General features: G+C 36.7%; 2 protein-coding genes across 4 annotated transcripts in view; both read right to left on the reverse strand.

Moving 5' to 3' along the window:
- Positions 1-2,274, reverse strand: part of LOC132159942 (serine/threonine-protein kinase Nek7-like) — a 70,757-nt gene extending 68,483 nt beyond the window's left edge. The window contains exon 1 of the mRNA XM_059569618.1: positions 2,102-2,274. The gene's annotated coding sequence lies outside the window, so the exon portion shown is untranslated. The remainder of the gene's footprint in view (positions 1-2,101) is intronic.
- Positions 2,275-10,016: 7,742 nt separating this feature from the next.
- Positions 10,017-20,869, reverse strand: LOC132159944 (LIM/homeobox protein Lhx9). Of its 3 annotated transcripts, XM_059569619.1 has the most exons (6): positions 20,741-20,869; positions 17,973-18,183; positions 16,840-17,042; positions 15,802-16,157; positions 12,653-12,855; positions 10,764-12,244 (listed from the first exon to the last, which is right to left on the reverse strand). In XM_059569619.1, exons 2-6 carry the CDS (start codon positions 18,144-18,146, stop codon positions 11,990-11,992), a joined length of 1,191 nt encoding a protein of 396 aa, XP_059425602.1. In that variant the 5' UTR covers positions 18,147-18,183; positions 20,741-20,869; the 3' UTR covers positions 10,764-11,989. The 3 variants fall into 3 exon arrangements, with proteins under 3 accessions (XP_059425604.1, XP_059425602.1, XP_059425603.1); XM_059569621.1 differs by lacking the exons at positions 10,764-12,244; positions 20,741-20,869 and adding an exon at positions 10,017-10,415 and having other exon boundaries at positions 17,973-18,868; XM_059569620.1 differs by lacking the exon at positions 20,741-20,869 and having other exon boundaries at positions 15,802-16,154; positions 17,973-18,886.
- Between the last annotated feature and the right edge of the window lie 2,703 nt (positions 20,870-23,572).

A 23,572-nucleotide genomic window follows, 5' to 3' on the forward strand; every position in this document is an offset into this window, starting at 1 on the left:
ATTCGACCCACTTTGAGGTTTGTGGTTGAAGCTGATCTCAAAACACCCAGATTTAGCTACTAAAGCCACGTTTTCACCACTGGAACTTTACCCAGGAACTAGGGACTTTGGGCCGGTACTCGGTGTGTTTCCACCACAGGAACCAGGACCTAAATAAAGTTACGGGTAAAAAATTGCGCCTCAGAAAGTCCCTGCTCGCGAGATAGTACTTTTACAGACTTTGTCTGGAACTTCCGGGGGCGGGACTTGGGCGCTAAACATGCTGATTGGTTGAGTTCACGCGGCATTGTGATTTCAACCACCATTTATTTTGATAATTTTAAAAATATTACTTTTACTAACCAAATTGCAGAATTACTGGACTTGCGTCGGCCCGTCCGCGGGAGATCACACTCCCGAGTCAAACTCGCAAAGTCTGAACTATCGAGGATGAAAGTCCAAAATTTGCCTACATTGTGACTACATGCACGCGGACCTACATCACCATACTATTTGCCTAATCTTCATGGTACTTTAGGCGTGACGGAAATGCAGAAAGCAACAGGTCTGGAGGGAAAATAGATCCTGGGGAAAAAAGTTCCTGGTACAATTGTTCCGGTTAATTAAGGAGGAAACGCAGCTTAACTGGCTGATATAATACACAGCATCCCGATTTGCCTGACTTATACTACTTTACTTTTTTAACATTTGAGTGTGTACCAGATGAATAAGCAAGTGTTGGTAAATACTACCACATTATAATTGTGTCTTTAATGGATGCCACTGTCGCATCCAATCACTGCAAACTGGCCTGTCAATCATCTTGTCACAGTTGCCATACACAGTTATGTAAACATTTCACATTTCAGTGTACTTGAATCGCATGCCAATTCTTTTTATCACCACACCAGTTCAAATTTCAGACACCGAACAGCAGAATCAGTCCATCATCAGTTTTAAGCCTTTATATTGTTCACTCCATATTTTGCAAAACTGAGAATTGTGTCATAATTTACACTCTCTAGTTGCATCATGCACATATAACTTCCTTTCTTCAGTGGAACTCAAAAACATTAGGCAGAAATGTTTTGACTGACAGCTTTGGAGCAGATTTACTTTTATCGCATCTACTTTCACACTTAAAAGATGATTCAGTCTCCCATTGTAATATGAGATTTTTTGTTCCACAGAAACACAACATGTGTTTTGGAAAGACATGAGAGGGAGTTAATGATAACTTTTGGAGGGCTAAACTAAGCCACAGCCATTATTGTTTCAAGGTTTGTGCTGATTCATTGTCCGGTGTGAATCTGACAAACCCTGAATCCACTAAACTACAAGCCACTGTACTTCCACTGGGATTTTAAGGTAAACTATTGATTAAACTTACAATATCCTCTTGAACTTCTAACGTCATTGCAGTTTTAGAGCCAGAAATACGTAATAATGAAATTCACTTATGTCATTGTTAATATTACGAACAGTGTTGTTCATCATGATCACAAACAAGTACCAACGCGTTGCTGTCAACAGCTGGAAAGTGTTGCCAAAGTAAGAAATGCCTCACACACTCTCAAATAAACGGCACATATGTGACTTTGTAGCGAGAACCAGCATTAAATACTTTTGTCATGTGTGTTTAAGGTTATTTGGCCAGTGTTAGAGTAACTTCGAGTGAATCTCTCCTCGCATTTCTGGTGCATGTGTCACACTGACAGACGTTAGCTTAGCCACTTTGCTCTAACCGTGCCGTGTCACTGTTAAAAGCAACAACAGACACTCTGTAAAACAGCTTCAAACTTACTTTTACAACAGGGTAAGTTGCTGTCAGAATGAATGAATCGCATTTATGTTTAAGCGTTAAAACAAATAATTTGTACGTTTGTCTCGGGGTGAATTACCGCCACAGCAGCATTAGCCTAGCGCGCTAAGTCTAACTAGCCCAAACTTCTGTCAACTTTCCCTCAGCTCTTCACGTTGTAGCCTCGTGAAATATAGTCTGTTTATCGGACACGCAGTTCCTCGTCGACTCAAAATGTCCTTGTTGCGTGGCAGTAGACCGGAAAAGTGGCACGATGATCTGTTTTGAAGTTGACAGGAGGGAAAGAAACTTATCTCTTACCAGGAAGTGCCAGCTGGGCTTCACGCGCGCTGAACTGGAGCTCGCGCCGAGGATGAGGATGATGAGGATATTGATGATGGTGGTGGTCTCTCAGTCTGTCGAGGTCGAGCTCCTGCTGAGTTCCTGCGCGACACCGAAACACACACGCGATCTGTTCGCTCGCGTCTGTGTGAGTGTGTGAGTACACACACATCCCAGCATGCTCACTGGAGAGGGGCGGGAAACTTCACACAGGCCAGTAACTTCAACATTCACAGAGAAAAGAGCAAAGAAATGTGTTCTATTTTCCAAGTTTTCTATGCTCTTCTGCTCTATTCTATTCTCAGTTCTATTTTATTCTGTTCCGCTGCACTTCACCAGTATTCTACTGTATTTTGCAAGCTGTTCTGTTTCACATTACCTGATTTCGAATCTAATATATTCTCTTTCGTGGAATATTCACTCTGCTCTCTGGACTTCAGTTCTATTTTGTAAGTTTCACTTCAAGGTCCTTTTATTTTCTCAGTTTTACCTCATTTCTGTCCTCTATGAAAGCTGTCTCTTGGGCAGTACCTTTTCTAAAGGTACTAATATGTAACTTTGAGGTACTAATATACACCCTTTATGAGGTAAATAAGGTATAAAGGTACCACCCCAGTGACAGCTCTATTATGTAAGTTTCACTTCAATTTTATTCTATTTAGCAAGTTTCATTTTATTTCCATTTCTGTTCAATTTCAAGTCACCACTTTACTCTACTGTAATTTGTTTCGTGGCATTCTGTTTCATTGTTTTCTCTTTCACTCCACTAATTATAACTCTTCTTTTTCACATCATTTCTTTGAGTTTCATTTTGACATCTATTATGGTCTATTGTCTATAAGTTTCACTTCACTTCAATTTTATTATACACTATGCTGTTTCAGCTCACTTCTATTCACATCACTACTATTTTATTCTTTTTTTCAATTCACCTCCCTTCTATTTTATTCAACAAGTTTCCCTTCATTCTATTCTATTCCAATGTAAGTTTCATGTAAGTATGTTAATATTTTGTAGGTTAAACAGGTAAATAGACACATTTATTAGAACCATAATATTAAATACTAACCCTGCAGAAACATTATCATGCATCTAGTACAAGACTTGCTGAAGGAGAAGTTTCATACAGCAAACGATAAAAAAATAACCCCTAGAATGTGGGAACATGGACTTACTGTAAAGTGTCATGAAAGTTGCAAACTCTCTACTGATTAGATAGAATGGAATAGATACTATCTTTCACCTGTATTAATATCAGAGCAGTGGGAGATTCATAAGAGTATGTATATTCAATATTCCATGGTCGAGCTGCTGCATGCAAGCTGCAACTGCAAAAAAAAAAAAAAAAAAGATTTCCTTGCTTAGTATTTTTGTCTTGTGAAGTGTTGGATGGAGTGGTGTAGAGCACACCACCACTGGACTCTGGAGCAGTGGATATGTGTTCTGTGGCATCTTGCTGATTCTGTCTGATGGGTAAGTCTGGGTTTGGCGGATGCCAGGAGAACATGCCTGACTGAGTTGTTTTTCAGGGATTAGTCTAGACCCCTTATTATCAGTGAAAGGAAATCTTAAAGGGATATTTCACCCAAAATGAAAATTACCCCAAGATTTACTCACACTCAATCTGTCCTATGTCTGTCTTCTGTCAGATGAATACAATCAGAATTAATATATATTAAAAAAAAATGTTGTGGCTCTTCCAAGCTTTATGATGGCAGTGAATGGGTGTTGAGATTCTGAAGAACAAAAAAGTGCATCCATCCATTATAAAAAGTTCTCCACATAGCTCCAGGGGGTTAATAAAGCTCCTGAAAGCGAAGTATTGCATTTGAGTAAGAAAAATATCCATATTTAAAATTTCATAATAGCATAAGCTCTGTTGAGAAGTGCTCAATGTGGAAGCACAGAGGAGACAACAAAACAAAACAATGGTCACGAATTAGAAGTACAAAACAAAGATTTCGATATAAGCCCAGAGGAGACTGGATTTCCTTTGCTGTAAACAAAATTTTCACAAGACTAGCATATTCTCACATATTCTCCCTTTCATGCTTCAGCATTCAGAGATATTTTGGACAATGCTATGCTTCCAACCTTGTGGGAACAGTTTGAGGAAGGCCCTTTTCTATTTCAGCATGAAAGCGAGGTCTATAAAGACATGGTTGGGTGAGTTGGATGAGAGCTTGACTGGCCCACACAGAACCCTGACCTTAACCCCACTAAACATGTTTGGGATGAACTGCAGTGGAGATTTCAAGCCAGGGCTTCTCATCCAGCATCAGTGCCTGACCTCACAAATGCTCTACTGAAATAATGGCCAAATATTCGCACAGAATTTTAGTGGAAAGCCTTCCCAGAAGAGTAGATGCTATTATAGCTGCAAAGGGGACCAACTCCATATTAATGTCTATGTATTTTTAATGCAATCATTAAAGTCCCTGTTGGTGTAATGACCAGGTTTCCCAATACTTTCATCCATATAGTGTGTTTATATATGTGTACTGTACATATAAAATCATTTATTATTTGCTTTATTTTATAAATGTCACCTGCAATTTTTACCTATAGTCATTAATGCCTAATATTCTCATCTTATCAGGAAAACTTATGAACAAACAGCATAAATCTCACAATTGTGTTGTGATTTCCTTAACTGTGCGCAACAGCAGTTCACCCTTATTTATCCATCGAATTTCCTTTATTTTATATTTTGATACGCCTGTACCTGTGACTGCGAGTTCAAAGATTGTAAGTGAAGCATGCTAGACAACATAAAGGCACTTTGTATTTAGTCACAAAACATTAATCATATCAGCATATCTAAAGAGTGTATAAACTTGGTAAGTGTCAAATTAATTTCAAAAGATCGGCTATCTCTTTTACACCTCACCACACAGATTTTATCCATATAAACGATATTGTGTATTGTCAGCAGTACAATTGCCAAAATAGACTCTATACAGTAGTATTACATTCAATCAGAGCATTTGAGAGGAGCATTTTCTGTTCCGTATAAGGAAAGTAACAATGTTTTCTCCTGTATTTTGACAGTTGATAATCAACAAGTGCTGTGCGTTGCTTTTCCTTCTTTTCTTTTTTTTTCTGTCTTGACACTTCAATAGCAGTTCTGCTAACCTCCTCACAAATACCATATAAGAAAGGTAAAGCACACACTGTGTGTTTTCCCCAGTTCTTGAACAAGCGTTGAAGATTAAAAGAAACGTCTGCGCAAAATCTGTCAATTCTGTTGGCGAATAACGGCAAGCTGGAATTTAATGGCATGAGTTATATTGGGCTCCCTCAACACCCACATTTTGCTCTCAATGAGATCAATGCTGCTTCATGACAGATAGGGACTGTCTTTAGTATCTTCAAATTTCTGGTTTCTGAGGAAATAATTAGATAGATGGATAAGACGCAGCTCTTGTAGGAGCTCTGGTTCAGCACCAGTCTGTTGTCTTGAAATCTGTGTAATAATCAGATTGTGGCGATTGTTCTAAAAGTAGAATGAAAAGTTTTTTTTTTTAGATATTTGTTTTGCCAAAATCCTTGTTTTCTAGAATGTAGATGAGCTTCCTCGTGTCTTTTTTCGGGTCTTGTTTGTCTTTACCCATAGACAATGAACTTTTTTTGGCAGTGCACGATAGGGTCGTGCTGTAGTAGAAAAAGGAACAGCCAGCTTGATTTGATTTATTAATGCAGCTGTCGATAAAAAAAAAAAAGTTATTCAAATCAAATCTTCACCTCTACGTGTATGTATGTAAACACACCCACTGTTACATGTGTGTCGTTTTGTCTGTTTCTGTTTGCTTGTGTGTCTGCAGTTGTGGAATTGTTATCAGTGTTTTCATGAATGTACACGCATTCATACAAAATGTGAAATATACAAGATAAGCTTTTCATATAAATCTCAATCTTACAATTTCATCATGCATTATTTAATTTGTATTGCATTATTGTATTGCAAATAAAAATGAATTATTTCAGCATTGAAAAGTTGTGTAAAACTTCAAAATAAATGTATGTAACATATTGTTAGAAACATGCAGCTGTTGAAGCACTTATACTAATAACATGAATAATTTTATGTCTTTTGATTAACTGATTAATAGGCAATCAAATTTATTTATACAGGTGCTGTATATACTGTATATATATAAATATTACACTAAATTCTGATTACCCATTAATATATATACTGTTAATTAGATTTCAGAATTGTTGGATTTTGGGCAATTTTATGAGTCTGCACATGTACAGTACAGTACAGTTAAACATAGAAAATGTAAAACATAACAGCAAAAGAGCCTATTAAAAGGCCAAATACTAAATAAAAGAGAATACAAGGCAAAGCAAATTTTCCATTTCAATCATAGTTTAAACAGACCTTTCAAAGCTTGTTTGTAAGTGTTCATTCACAAAAAAAAAAAAAAAAAAAAGAGGAAGACCTTAAGGTGCTGTTTATTTATGATTTGATAGGCTATTTAAAAATAACTTTACCTGGTATAACGTAATATATCTAGGTTTATTTCAGAAGAAAAATGCAATTATATGTGTGAATGTAGAAGTAAAACCGAATGTTATAATACATTTTTAACTGTAACCTGACAAAACAAATCTGCCTAGCTATATAAAACATAATTAAATGTTTATTTAAAACCTGTAAATTTAATTTTATCCACAAAAATATATAAAAAATTATAGACAGACGGATAGATAGATAGATAGATAGATAGATAGATAGATAGATAGATAGATAGATAGATAGATAGATAGATAGATGAGTGTGTGCACCTGTATAAATGTGTATTTACATGTGCCTTTTTTCACCTACTTACCCGACCTGCATGTAAGTCATTGACCTCTGACCCTTATGTTCACAGACCTCTGATGTGTTTTCTGCATCTGCTACTGCCGCTGCTAAGGGTCACAGAGTGTGTGTGTGTGTGTGTGTGTGTGTGTTCACTGCAGACCTCTACATGAGCATGTACTTTTGACAGAGTAGGAGGCAGTGATATGCATACTTTCCTGGGATAAAAGGTGCTGGTGTGGAACTGCCACTGTCTGGAAACAGACACACACACACACAGTGCCAGGCTGACTGTACACATCATCTGACACCGGGCTTCTTGCTTTCTCGTCTCAGCAGTGTATGTGCAATGTACCAGTCTGTGTGTGTACGTGTAAGTGTGTGCGTGTGTGTCGCTCACACTCACTCTACCGTGTCAGTCACATGAGCACCTGAGTCCACATCACACACATCAGCTGTTTACACACCATCCTGTGTTCTGAACCACAGATATTCACTAGAGAGACACCACTGAGATTCCCCAGAGGAACATTCATTGCTCAGAGGTTTCTCTTTCATACGGCTCAGGAGACTTAATAGAGTCACGTTTCACTTAAGCATCAACTTTGACTCAGATGTTTTGCCTAAAATTACTTAGAAGTAACAAATACACAAATGAGACATACAGTAAGAATATAAAGGCATAAAGTTGATATGAACAGCATCACTTGTGGAAAACCAAAGGTGCGCTTAATTCCATTGAATATGCAATTGTAGTGTAAATTTTACCAGTATACATACATATATATATATATATATATAATAGTGAAATAAAACTCTGGAGAGTTCACTTTCATATGTTTAACACTTAAGTACACTTCTAAAAAAGTGCACTTTGAAAAAATGTCAAATTAAATGTTTTAAAATACAATTTAAATGGTGTTTTAATAATGTTGTCGTGCTTTAAAGAACTCATTTTACTGTGTTGACTAAAATACTAAAGTATGCTATATGCAAAGTACTTGATTATGACTTTAACTGTAGTGTGATTTGATAAGTGTAATGTATTTTAACTAATGTATTTTAAATATACTAAATTGTAACTTAATTCAAATACATTTAAATACAAGTGTCAAGATAAATGACAAGTATATTTTACCACAAATGCTTGAAATATTTCTATGACAACAGAAGTAATGAAATTCCAACTTAAGGTCAAAAAACAACCACTAATTGCTTTCAATATAAATGTAAACTATAATTCTCATTTTATATATATATATATATATATATATATATATATATATATTATGCAATAAAGTGTCGGAAAATATTATGTTCAGTTCACACTTAAGAATATTCTTAAATGATATTATTTCTATAAGTGTACTACTTCTTTACAGGGGATAGCATCACATTAGCGTATCTTTAGCATGCATTCATGGAAGAATTTGATAAATATTACTTTTAAATGCAGATTTTGAAAAATCTTTGCTCAGTCTGAGACTTTATCATGTTTTAAATTATGTTTGAGAAACAAGTGCTCTTAATTGAATCTCATTGCCATCCAAGACAATTGAGATTTTGTTTTAATATTGTCTGGCCTGATGTCCACAGTTTTTGTACATCTGTGAGCATAAATGTCATCCACAGAAGAAAGGAAGTTATACAGATTAGACACAGCATGAGGGTGATTAAATGAAGACAGAATTTTCATTTTTGGGTGACATGTATATTTAATAGTATTTGGTCGTTTTTTTTTGGTAATAAGTAGTGTATGTAAAAAAAAACATTTTTTACAACATAAAACCAGTAATCGAGCTTGCTCATGCAAACATCATAATCACAAACCTTCTTGATCTCCTCATGCAGTTTGGCTCCTCGTGTATGTGTGTGTGATTTCCTTATTATTGCAGTTCGCAGAGGAGGACAACGTCCATCTTCCTGTTTGTTTTTGGTTATGGTGACCGTCCACTCCTTCAAGTGTGTAACAAATCCTCCAGCGTGACTCATCAGCGCCTCTTTCTGAACTCTCAAGGTCCCTTGTTTTCCAAAGAATTCCCTGCGGTCACGGTGTTAAGAGCCTCTTGTTTGCTGACTTAGCCCAAAGGACAAGCGGCTACTGAATGTGACGTACTGTGTAAATTTGAGGAATTTGATATTTTTTAACCGACTATTCTGCGTAATAACCATCAAAAGCTTATAAAATCTTAAATGTGCCTTCTGTTGGTGTGACCTTGTGCAACTAGGTTGATTGAGTCACATTATGTGACTTAGATGTTACCACATGAAGCACATTTTATCTTGCCTGACTAAATGTTTTATGAAGGAAGCACAAAAATTGTCCGCAGACTGACAGGAATGACGTTTTTGTGGTCGTCCAGCATGGATGGAGCTGGAAGCTTCATTGACATTTGTCTGGCATAGCAGGAATTCAACACTTTATTGTTTACTAGGCCCCCATGTGGCCCAATGCTTCCCCCCCCAGAGTAACACAAGCTTTGCTTTAAAGCTTTCTTTTTGGATACAGTACGGAAAACATTTTCATAGTATTTTAAAACATGCACCACTACATCAACCTTAAAATGAAAAATGAGGGAATATTTCCCTCCTTTTTTTAACCACAATGCAAGAATGTGTTACTAGGAAAACAGGGGAACCCAAAATATATATATATTTTCGTTAAGATAACCAGTTTTTATTGTCAAATCAAGCATGCTTTTTTTTCTGTTAAGATTTTGGATCCACAAGGGAAGTTCCGTTAAAAGTTTATAGAATACAACAGACAACAGATAAAACATATATATAAAATAATATCCATCTGAAATGGCCATCCACAGCTTGAAATGCATGCATGTTTTTTTTTTTTTTTTTTTTTTTTTTATACTTGTTTTAATTTTAAATACAGCCATATGGTGTTCCTTTCCAGCTTCTCTTGGTCGGACATTTTGCTGCCAAGTTTTAGGAAGGCTGTGTGTTCATGATAAGTGACATTTGTTGCACAGGAATGTTTTACAGCAAGCAGAATTACAAGGTGTGTGTTTGTTTGTTTGTGTGTGTGTGTGTGTTGTGTGTGTGTGTGTGTGTGTGTGTGTGTGTGTGTGTGTGTGTGTGTGTGTGTGTGTGTGTGTGTGTGTGTAGACATGCATGCGTGCGTAGATCCCGTCTCCTGCAGTCGCCTCTTGGAGCAAGGTTGCTCTGTTTTGTATCTACAATACTGTACACTTTATTTTTCTTTGCCTTTCTGCCTCGGTGTCTGGTGTGGATTCTCTTACATAGATGGTTTTTAAACATTCAGGACAACAATTTGTTTGGAAGGACAAGAGAAAGACATTTTGGAATACATTTTTTGGAAGATTTTTTTTTTTTTTTATCACTAAAATCTGATCCTAATATTGTCTTTGTCTTCAATGGTGAAGAATTCCGATCAAAGCTTCTTTTAATACTTTAGGGAATTTTCAAACGTCGTGAAGTTTGGCTGTAATGCCCCAAGATTTGTTCTCCCTGAAAAAAAATCATAAAGTAACAATATATTAAACTACAGAGCAACCTTGCTTTGAGAGGTTTATGTTTACCAGTTGTTCTAGCATTCCTGTGCTTGGTATTTCTGTATAAAGTAGCATGTTCATGCATTAAAAAGCATTTTTATTTTTCTTGACTACAGGGCTTTGGTTCAAATCCATGGGGCATTACTTTAACAACAGAAACAGAATCAAATCTGAAATTGATGTCAGAATGAAAGCAAGACAAGGTTCGATCTGTCATGTCGTGTTGTTTTTTTGGTGTGAGCAGAGGTTTAAATCTGAAAGCAACACAAAAAAATGGTTTGTGTAATGAAAAATAAAACGCTGGTAAAGCAAAGTAGTTTTATTCACACAAATTTAATAAGATATAACAACTGTTTGGTCCATAAATATTTAAGGGGAAATAGTTTCTATACACCATCTTTTTTTTTTTTTTTTTTTCAAGAAACAAGGAAACATGGACAATCTTGATAGAACACGTACTGTACTATTAACACGAAGATCAATATATATGATTCTCGGATTTACCAACTAGTTCTGAAAGAGTGCACAACTGCCTTCTATGACATCGCCGCCCGCTTGTAACAGAATACACCATTAAAAAGATCTTCAGCAAAAAAAAAAAGAATCAGATGAAAAACAGAACAGTACAAAACTAGTGAGGCGTTCCAAGGATGGAAATCATTTAACAAACAAACATGTATCTCCTGAATTTCACAAACTCTCGTCCAAGTCGCATAAGGCACATAGTAGAACTGAGTTAAGCATCTACTTCATGAAGTAGATCTAGTGTACCACTTTGTTCTACAACAGAACAAATTTGTCATCACACGAGGAAATGTTTCACTCTAGCGAGGAGCCCAGACCGATCTCCAACCGAGCCGTAAATGGGTTTTCTTCTCTCTCTTTTTTTTTTTTTGGTCTGTTCGGTGGCAAAACAGGGGGGAAACGGAACAAAACTGGGTGATGTGTTGTCGCTCCTAATTAACTTCCTGTTTAGCATTCACAAATCACTCATAACGCTTCCTACTGGGCACCATATTGTCACTGAGCGCTGGATATCTTCATCCAGAACGGTTCTCTAGTTGAGGCCTGACGAACTATCCAGGCCAGATTCGCACCACATCGTGGCAAATTTAACTTTTAAATTGTCTTTAGAGTCCAGAGTCAGTGACAAAACCAACCTAAATTGAGGTCCACTTGGCATTTTAGGACATACTATAAGAGTTTTTTTGTCGCTCTGAAATGCCATTAATATATTTAGACTTCACTACCAAAATACGCAGTAAAAATAGCATGTGCTGTATGCTGACGCACTTTGTTTGAATAAACGTGGCGGGTTGGAATCGCAAGTGATCACAAAAACAAAGTAACTACAAGTACTACAAACTCAGCTGCCACGCGGTTGCAAATGCTACACATTGTAGGTCTCGTCTTACATTTCCAAGTCTTTCTGTGGTCGCTGAAGGGTTTTTTTGTTGTGGAAAATAAAAATAGAATCTGAAAATAAAGGGGGTAAAGACAAAAAAAAATCATTCAAAATGCAAATCCGTGTTAGAAAAGGTTTGTCAAGGTAGTTTGTGGGGGGCTCCCGGATTCGTGGCTGTCCAAACTAGAGGTCACTGATGTTACTACGGTGATTGAGGGATTGGTCAGGTCTGTTAGTGTGGTGGCCGTGCTGGGTGGGGTCAGAGGACCGCTGTCGGACGAGGGCGGCGGAAGTGACGTGCCGTCAGCCTTATCAACACCCCCATTCTCCTGCCGCAAAACGTTCCTTCTGAATTTGGCCCGTGCGTTTTGGAACCAAACCTGCAAACCAATCCCAGTGTCTTTACTCTCTTTGTGCTTTGCTTCGAATTATTGTCATATTTTTGCCTACTTGTGAGTCATAGCATTTAACATCACAAACTTAATCACTACTAAACAATGCCAAAGTGAATTGAATCCTCAACTTTTACTGGGGATTCTACTGGAAAACATGGACCATGTTCCATATTAACTTTTCAAGCGTCCCCAATGGATTTTTATTGTATTTATTGTTTTGGTGCACAAGTATTGCCCCTTGAATTACTGCCCCTCTATTTAGTAAAATTTGTGTAACTACATGACAATACCCAACAACACAAAAAAAAGATGGATGGATTGAAACGGAAAGCAAGGTGATGAGAAGGTGTTGGTGTGGATGTGGAATGGAGTCTACTGTGTGGTGACGCTTACCTGAAGAACTCTTTTGGTCAGTCCTGTCTTTTGGGCGAGCTGTTTTAAGTCCTTGGCATCGGGGTTGTGGTTTATGGCGAAGTAGGACTTCATGGTGCGAAGCTGATGGTGTTTGAACGACGTACGCATGCGCTTGGTCTTCTGGGATGGAGCGTAGGGTTGCTGATCCCGATCCAAATGGTCTGCGTCGTTCTCGTTACAACCTGAGTGCCGGAACAGGGCAAAAAATAAAGCAATGGGAATTATGAGTTTATGAAGTTCAGGGTGATTTTTGACCTGGATCTACATTGGTGATTCAAATACAGTACTGTAATAAGCTATGTTAACCACAATAAACTGCAATAAATAAAGGATCACTTCATTTTAGTCATATTTAACTTCACGTTAATGATAAAAAATGTCATGACACCAGACTAAATTAAATGAATATAAATAAATTGGCAAATCACCCGCAAAATACATTTATTTACAGTAATTAAATTCAAAACAACTGCTTTAATACATGCTTGACAAGTAATTTTTTGTTGTTTATTTCATATTCATCTGAGATTTGTCTCCTTTTCATCTCGATAATTTTTGGCGTTTAAATGTATAAACATTAATATCAGTAAACTACCTGCAAAGAAAAAAGAAAAAAAAAGGAGGAGGATAAAAGAAAAAAAGGAAAAAGAAACCAGTTAAAATGTTTTTATTCAAATTAAAATTGTGTGTTCTACATTTTAAATCGCTGCTTCATTTGATTAATTTGGTAATAGATGCGATCAATGCTCTTTTCATTTCACCGTTTACTTTAATATTTACAGCCGTGAAAATCAACAAAAAATGCGAAGCAAGAATTAATATGAATTTAGCTGTGAGGAGAACAAAATGTTCTCACGCGTTTACCTCTTTTTTTATTTTGTACCACCAGAGGTCTCTATCTACAAATATCTATGCAACAAGTCTAATGTCGATTTTATTTTATTTTTTAACGAATATAAAAATATATGCTGCTATGTAAAATTATAGATAATTTTGAAATGCAAAACAAAAAACGGTCTAAAACCTCTATATTGAAAGTAGCCTAAATAATTCTGAGCTCATACTGTTAAAAAAGTGTAAAACTGAAAAACTAAGGTGAAGAAAAGAGAAGACAAAAGATAGAAAAAAACCGAAAGAATAACTTTATACCAAAAAATATGAGTATAAACAAATAAAAATGCTTAAATGGGGTACTACAAATACAGAAAACTACAAAAAGTAAATAATTAAAACTGACAATCGTTTAATTGTGTAAGACAAACTACAGCTTAGGTCTTGATAAAATATTACATCCTTCACGACACATTAGTGTCAGGATCAAAAAAAAAAGCGAAAGAGTTTAAAGTCGGACTGATGTGCGTAAACGTAACGTGCGCGCGCTCGCGTCCTGAGAACAGCAGTGACCTTGAAGGGACAGAATCGGAGCTGGTCGAGAGCCAGAGATTCCGACTTCACATTCAATTAACGGAGAACAATTAACAGGCAGATTACCCTTATTTCTCTCCATTCATGAAGAACGGCAGAAGCTTGGCACACAAAGCCACATTTTTTCCAAGCAGACAGTAATTGTTACAGCCAAAACAAAACAGGCGCAGCGGGGAGGCACTATGACGTACGTATGAATTCAAAAAGTAGAGAAAAGAAAGAAAGAAAAGAGCGAGGATTGTGAAATAATGGCTTTATAATATGAGGGCAGATACAGGACTGTAGACGAGGGATCTACACTGCACGTGGGGCTGGGTCACAGGTTCACTCCTTTGAGAATTTCAAATTAGATGTTTGATGACGCACTAATGAGCGAGGCCTATAATTAATCAGATCCAATCGTCAACAAGACATGCGCGATGTTTCACTGTCGCCGAGGTAAAATCCCAACACAAAATGAGTAGCCTATCAAACAATTCATGGCAAAAGAAAATTAATAAGATTATCATTTTAGCTTAGTTTATATCACACGAAAACCATTATTTTAGTAGCCTATAATGCTGTGATATTTTATACTAGGCCTATTTTATAATCTACAGTACTTACAATATAGAATAAACTAACAGATTTATGACATTTCTTTGGTAGCTAAATTCGCGATAGAGCGCAGATTTTGGCTACTCGCTATTCTTAGCAGTTTCGATGCTATAAGCATCCTAAATGTAGGCTAAATACAATAAAACCACATTTAATGTCATTTGTTGCCCGACTATAGGCATCTGAACACACTAAAAACACTGCTTTTCCCAAGTGGGACGGTGAATTTAAATGTAGCCTAGTTAATATAGCTATTAGAGCATCATAGCTGGTTTATTACTAGCCCAAGATGATCTACAAGCTTCACCAAGGCTCTAGCACCTGATAATACATCTGTTTCATTAACTAGACCAGTTTGGACCAACTTAAAACCATGAAACAACCAACAGCTACAATCAGAGGAACGCATAGGCTACTCTCAGCTCAATGCCATTATCAAGCCTATTACAGACACAATCTCTTCTTGTATGACATGGTTTATGCCAATTTAGCTCATAACAGTATGATGAGGGATGATTTTAATCCCGCGGGGCAAATTTTAAAAGTGTCCCACTTTCCCTGAAAGACCCCGTACCACTTTATCTATTAGAAATAACTGTTCTTTATTAGCATTTACGGTTCCATGAAGAACATTCAAACATCAACAGAACATTGGGGTTCTTTATAGTGGAGCAAGTTTCTTCAGGTTAGTAAAATATTATTCACACTAATAAAAATGGTTCTTTTAAGAACGGTTTGCTGAGAGGTTCTTTGAGAAACCAAAACTGGTTCTACTGGATCGCTACGAATACCACTTCGGTGCACTTCAAACAGCAATATATAAAATCATTAGAAATACATTTGAGAAATAAATTGCATTGGTATTATTTAGCCTAGCCTTTAAAGATCCTTGTTATAGATGTTACTGATTTTTGTATTTGGTTGTCGGCTGATGTATGAACGGCAATTAAACGCATTTGTCAATTTCCCCCTTAGTTCTAATCAAAGCAATGTTTATCGAAAGCCTAATTATAACTATTGCCTAAAACATGAAAACTGGAAGATATCAAGTGTAACCAAAATACATTTTATGCGTCCATTTGAGCAGCTCTTAATGCACATCTCACCTGAGTTGTAAGAGCCGATATCGATCCCCATCGCCGGACTCTTCCTCTTCCGCGGTCTTCCTTTCTGCACCGTGCCCGTGCCGTTGAAGTAAGGCAGCGCGAGCCCTCCGCCTTTGGCCGCTAATTCAGCGTAGTTTAATTGAGGGTGATACTCTCCCTGAATAAGGGTCTCAAAGTGAACCCGGCAGTAAACCAAGTTGTCTTTCATGCCGAAATGGTCACCCGTGGTCAGTGTTTTGTTGCACGTGGTGCAGGTGAAGCAGCTCAGATGGTACACGGAGTCCCTGGCGCGCATCACCATCTCCGACGCGGAGATGCCGAGGTGGCAGCGGGCACATCTCTGCACGGAGAACCTTCTGGAACAGCACAAGTCATTTATAATCAAACTAATCACTTAGATCGGTGAGCACTTTAATTAGGCCATTTACAAACATCGCTGAACAGACCAGACGCGCGTGCACGAGCATGTGTTTATAGAAATAAAAATTCAGATCAGTGAAGATATTCTTAAAATAGCTAGGCTAATTATTTTCGAACCATCTGTTAAAAATTAAGATATCTTAAGGTTTTTTTTTACTTTATAAACAAAGTCGAACGTGTTTATAGTGAAACCAGAACAGAAACATTTCGGATTCGACTACATTAAACAACTTAAAGGTGGCAGTAAAAACAAACGGCTAAGATCTCAACTTAGAAACAAAAAGGCGTTTCAGACGTGCATTCAGCATGAATTAATTCGATTTATTCGATTAATTTAAGCGTGTCACTTAATCACTAAAGATCACTGCATGGGTCAGTGCCTCTGATGTCGCCAGTTCGTTTTGTGTGTTTAAGAAGTTACAAACAACCAAACGGAAAATCTATGTTAACTGGTTTTATTCAAATTAAAATATTATTTAACATCACTAAACCAACCTACATACACAAATTTATACCAACATGACTAATTTCTATGAGTATGAGAATGAGAAATAGCGTCCTTTTTTTCAATGCAGGGCCTAGTTAAAAGGCCTAATGCAGGTTTAAGTGAAAGCTTACCTGTAGTAATCCTCTTTGCAGTAAATGCTGCCATCCTTCGCGAAACACGTCAGCTCGGATTCAAGGGCCAGTTTACATTCACAACACTTGAGACATCTTAAATGCCACTGTTTATCCACGGCGAGTAAGTAGTATCTGTCGGAGATCTTCCCCCCGCAGCCGGCGCACAGCGCAGGCTTCTCTGGGCTCGTGGAGGGCATCGTCTTCGAACAAAATACAAAATAATAATAAAAAAATTTAAGAAATCGAGTGAGTGAACGTTTATGCGCTCAGCAATTGAGTTACAATAGGCCTAGATATAATTACACCTAAATAAAAATATCGCCTAAAAATGAAATGTTGATCTAAAAAAGAAAATAGGCTATTAAATGTAATCAGAGTGCGAAGTGAATAGCAACTTATCAAGCCAAAAAGAGCTATAATGGATGGTTATACAAGTTATAAAGCGTTTGTCTTGGTTTTCCTAAGATTTATATAACAGTATAGCTTTGTGGTCTGTTATAAAAAAATAATCTTATTAACAAATTAAAATTATGCAAATATAATAACAGTAATAATAACAACAACAATATAATAGTGTAGCCTCTACTATTTTAAAATGTACATTTACACATTATATGCATGCAAATATAATTACAATACTTACAACTATTAGGCTACTATTACTACTACAGTTTTAGCCTGTTTAATATTATCATATGCATGCCTAAATATACAGATGCTATTTCTTTTTAGTAGTGTTTTATATAGCCTAATAATTATTAGGCTTATCCTGTTGTGTTGTAAAAACGGCTCAAATAAAATTTTTATATTTGCAAAAAAAAAAAAAGGTCTAAAATATAAAATGGTATGTTGGCATGCAAACGTTTTTTAATGTGTTCCTCCCTCCACATTTTTAATTCAATACATATTAGGCTACTTTATAATTGTAGCCTCGCCAGATGATTTAGCCTACTTTTGAAATCTGTCTGAATATGACAGAGGCCTGCTAATATTTCAAAACGAGGATCGTAAGTTAAAAACTAATTTTCGTCGCTGTGTTTTTAAAGTAGCGGTTACAAACTGTGCGCCGAGAGTTTTGGGGTGCTGAGATTTGCTCCAACGGAAAATACACCTTAAAATAGAAATCTTACCGTCTCTCGTCCGTTCATCTGAACGGTTTTAGCCAGACGAGACTCCGATTTAGATCTCCTCTCCATCTCCTCCATGATCCCTTGAATATGATCCCCAGAGATGCCGTGGAAAAGCATGGCTGCTGGACGCAATGTGCAACTGCTTTCTTTCGCCTTGCACCCCACAATTTCCATATACAGCTTTCCGGATCCTTAAAACATCCGAATGGATCTACACCAACAAATTCATACAAATGCAATCAATATTTTAAAAGTAAAGCCTGTGGGATTTGATGGACGGGGCAGGAACAGACAGCAGAACCAGTCCACTTCTCCAACGTCTTGTTGAGCAGGAGAAGAAGAAAAAAGTATAGTCCGGACGATATAAGGCAAAGCCTTAAGGAAGTCTGGAGGATTTTTTAAATGTAGATTTTCAGATAGTCCCAATCTCCTACTGAGGATCCGAGTGCTCGAAAGTCAGGGTTGGGACTGTGTGTGTTAAAGATCCTGTGTCCTATTTGTGAAGAGAGCAAACGCCTGCCCAGCTTGAGTAATTGGGTAGGAGGAGTCCTCCCTCTCTCCAATGCCACTGATTTCTATTCACCAACAAAGACCTGTCACTCTCTCCTCAAACCGATGGTGATGGGCAACACGAGCTTGGAAAGCACTTGGTATAGACCTTTTACTTCTTTTTAGCTGGTGGTTTGCCAGTTTGACACTTTTTGTGAGGCTCTCTTTTCTTTTCCTTTTTTTTCTTGTAGTTTTAAGCTTATGCCTCTACTAATGCATGTAACTGAATGGTTCAAAAGTGTGTTAATTAAGTGTTGAATCACTGAACTTTCTGTAGTTTTGGGTTTTGACTGGAAAATTGTATCGCTGAGTTGGTTTGGTTTAGTTTATTATCGCAAATTACAGCCACAATGTGCACCTTAAAGCCTGTTTGTGACATTTATAATTAAACTCTAAACACAAAAGTTTGTGTTGTGTTGTTAATGTTTATAGCCTATATTTACGTGCATTTAAAATAATATGTATATATATATATATATATATATATATATATATATATATAATTTGCATTGCATGTTGAATCTTCAATGTATAAAGGTAGCTATTTTATGCTTGAATTGTAAAATTGTAAAACAACAGTTTGAGTACAATGTATGACACATGCATAATGAAATTGGACTAAATGAAAAGTGGTGGCATAATTTAAAAAGATGTCAGACTGCTTTATCAAGGTGTGTGTGTGTGTGTGTTATGGTCTCTTTCTCTTCTGTGTTTTTTGGGAGAAAGAGAGAGAAAGGAGGGAGCGAGGGAAGGGGAGCGATGCTGTTGGGGGGAGGAATAAGCAGTTGTTTACATTCTTTGATTTTCAGATGTCAAACGTCAAATGAATCTCATTGCCACAGTTTCTTTTCTGTACCGATACATACGAGGAATTGTCTAGAATTGTATTTGAAAATGATAACAATTACCTCCTTGGTAGCAACCTAAATCCAATTAGTCTGATAGTAATGATATCAAAGGCAGCATTATATAGGCGATATTTTTGCATCTCTTTATTTAGGCTACACGAAGCTTTTAAAGCGTAACATTCTTTTCGTTCATTTATTTTATGAATGAATGCTCAAGCGTCGCCTTTTAAAATTCTCACACGACTCTCATTAAATACGATAATCTATACAGGCCTAAATTAGTGTGAGCATTATATCTTAAAAAAAATGTAGCCTATCATTTACGGGAAAAGTCGTCTTAAGTTGTTCAGACAGAAAGCCGCTTCCTCATTTTATTTTCATTTTATTTTTATGATCTCTTCAAATAGTTCATTGTTTTAATTAGCTTCGGAAAATAGGCTACTCATCTTTTCAAAGCCTTCCTCTCAAATCATTCTCATAAATATTTTCACCTATTAGATAAAGTTGATAAATTCATCCTAATCTTGAAATATAGCCTCACAATACAGTTCACAACCGGGCGGTTCATTTAGTAAAATCGACGGATTATATTTATTTCTTTATGTCTGTAAGTCACCAGATGAGCTTTATGATATATATTATGTAACGTCTTCATTTGATTCAAATGAAATCTTACGAAAATGTGTTGGTTTAAAAAAAAAAACGAAATATAGCTAGCTGCTACTTTTTTCATAGGCTGTAAAATGCAGGATTACAGTTCGTTTAATGCCCTGCCACTGCAAACGATTGATTTGCTTATACAAAATAAATATGATTATATTCAATTTTAATTTCACTTGCTATATTAAGAACCAATAAAGGTAATTATTTTACTATAGTGGTAAGTTCCACAGCTCTACGCGAGCTAATTGTATAATTTTATTACAAGCAAAAACGAATCAGATTGTCCTGCGGTTTTTATTTTAAGGAATTATTTGCTCTCTACTCCAAATACCATCAAATTTGTCTGTACCAAACGAAAACCAGTTTAATAAATACCCTACTGTAAAAGGCTCAAACAATCTCACAATTCGAGATGTCAATTTTAAATGAACAGCGAAACATCTAAATATTCTTCACACCGGATCAGGCTTCAGTATAGCTGCACATTAACGATTCATTCGATTTTCAATCTACATGGCATTTTTCGCCTGCAATAACTTTTACCTGTCTCACCTGCTCTATAGCCTATGTGCAAATTGATGGGCTCTCCTCGCCAATTATGCATAAATAATCTTTTCGAAACTCTGCAAAGCGACTCAATTTATTGTTCACAATGATAAAGCAGTATATTCATGTAGGCTACATAAGCAATATTGAAGTGTATTTTACCGTGAGCCGCGGAGCGCCGTCCTGAAGCCCCAGCAGTGCTGCGGTGAGAGAGAGAGAGAGGGATGATGATGATGAGGGTGAGACACGAGCGATCCTACCAGCAGATGGGGGCTGTTCCTTGTTTCTCGCGTGAATGTCAATTACCACAAATCCAGCGCGAGCACTGAATATACATCAGTTGTCTAATGCACAAGGCCCATTTCGAGAATTGTTAGAGGCGAATAGATTCAGAATTTATTCAAATGTTAAATCACTAACCTACATTACGCAGTTTTCTTACCTTGAGGCGTCTCGTATGAGGCTATTTCTATAGCTAGATAGATAGATGGATAGATAGAGTTGTAACAGCATGAGTTTAACCAATTAGAAATGAGCCACAGGGGTGAAATCATCATCATACATGATCACCAACCTCTGAAGTGACAGTAGAAGTTTTAAGAAGTTTTTTTTTTTGTCCTGTAATTCTTGGCTAAATAGACAGAGAGAGCTGTAACATTTAATAATATGTTTGGTGTTTTGAATTGAAATGTTTCCTATACACTTACCAGTTTGAATTACGATGTTTAGCATTAAATTGCGGATCGAATAATGGTTTTGAACAAGCAAATCCCAATAAATTCATGCACAAAATTTGAAAAGTGATGTTCATGTTTTCAATTAGTGTTACAGGCCATCTGGTAGTGAGGTCGGTTGTAACTGTTCTTTCTACTTGACATTCATTTACAAAGTTTAAGACGTATGATATTTCTAAAGAGCTTTAAATTGTATAAGACCAATATGGGAATATTATATCACATTTTGAGACACACAGCACAAAAAAAAACCTGTTACAGACTAAAACAATGTGTTACTAGTCTCCACAATGCACAGAACAAACACTGAATATTTATAAAAGAACTAATAGGAATTAAACTGCAAATGTATTTTAAAATGCACACTGTATAACTGGAAGTGCATCCTAGTTTAACCAAAGATAGACAACAACACAAATGTAATATAATGCACAGCTTCGAGACAACAGTTCAGAATAAGTTAATTTAACAGCTGAAAAGAAGAAGAAAAAAACAAAAAGAATTTACCTAATTGTTGGGTTGCTGACTCTAGAAAATTTATAATAAAAGGCAAGAGTACCTAAGGTTTACACCTAAACCCTATGTGTTCAAGGCCCTCTGTGCTTGTTCTTTATTTTGTCGAGTTAGTACAAGCTTTTATAGGGAATTGTTTGCTCTCTTTTGGGGAAACATATTTAAACTTTAAAAAGTGTGAATTGTCCAACACAAAAAGATCAAAAATCTGTTCTCAGATACTTTGAAACACACAAATCCATAACATACAATGCAATAACATCCTAAATATTGCAAATCTGAGTCCACAGATTTAGACACATAGCTGACTGAAGAATGTTAAGCGTTTTGATATCTTTAAATAAGCAATTAGTGTAAGAAGAAAGCCATCTTTGGTTTGCGAGCAACCTTTCATGCCAGGCAAGTCAAAGGGGAGGAGACTTAGGCACAAAAAAAGTACACAAATAGAACTAAAAATGAAAAACTGCTGTAACATTAACAAAGGCACACTACTAAATTTCCCAGGCTCATTTGCAGCTGACCACTTTCTGCAAATCCGTTAACATCAATGTAAAAAATACCCCAGCCATAATCATCTAGAATTTAGCATGTCTCATTCATAATGCCTAAAAAAAACTATGGTGGGATACAGACAATTACACAGTAACCATGTCCATTTATGAACCATATGTGACGGCTGAACAATGAAGCAAATATTTACAAACTGAAGATGGACAACGATTTCTCCAGAGCCATCGTGGTGTACTTTTTTAAGAGGCAACAAAGCCACAGAGCAGATGCTCCTCACCGGTGTTTCGTGCTTTGCTTCGAAGAGGGGACGTTCAGTCTAGCGTGCCTGATGAGAATTTAGCTGCTGTTAAAATCTCTCTCTCTCTCACTTTCCCTCCCTCCTCACCCCTTTTCTCTTGATGCTGAGCCCTGCTCTGCTGATGCAAGAATCACAACTCCCCGTGTTGACAGATGGAGGATGGCTCCATAGCACATAGCCCGTCCCAAACAGTCCAACTGCTGCCTAACCAACAGTTTTTCACTTCTCTTCCTTTTCTTGTTTTTTCCCCCTTCCTACACCACTATACTAAATTTACTAAACCCAATGAAGTTATCCACATCTAATACGTTGTTTGCAGGCAGTATTTATATTCCTTGAACAGTCTTTGTCCAAATCCCACACCCTAAGTTTTAAAGCAACCCCAAACATTGTTTTTCTGCCTTGGAAGCACATTTCAGGATAGTAAATTTTTTTATTTCAACATCTAAGTGTGCATCTCAATTAGCTACCTAGTTCAGTAATCAATGCACTGGCCTCATGTCAGGCATTTCAAGACTGGTCCCATTTTCAAAATTTCTACAGTGAACTGAAATGCTAGCTTCCTAGAATTTCCCACAATGCACCGTAAAAACCATGTGAGCGAGTTCTTAATATGTTCACTTACTGGTAATGCTAACATGTTTTTTTCAGTCTATAAAGCATACAAAAATGAAAGGAGAGCACATTTCATGAGTCACTGTAGATGCACAATAAACAAAAATCAGACAAGCAGGATATCAGATCAGGACGCTGAATATTTTGGATATTTCCCTAATCTAAGACACCTGATTCAACCCACAAGCTCATTAGTAAAGGTTCCATGAACTGAAGTGTGTGTGTCAGTTAAGGGAGACATCCAAAACATGTACCGTTGGGGGTACTCCCAAGAACAAATTTGGGAAACAGTGCTCTAAATCATGTATGTAGCGGTTTACAAAA

The sequence above is a fragment of the Carassius carassius genome, chromosome 16, assembly GCF_963082965.1.
Source record: "Carassius carassius chromosome 16, fCarCar2.1, whole genome shotgun sequence".
NCBI classification, from domain to species: Eukaryota; Metazoa; Chordata; class Actinopteri; order Cypriniformes; family Cyprinidae; genus Carassius; species Carassius carassius.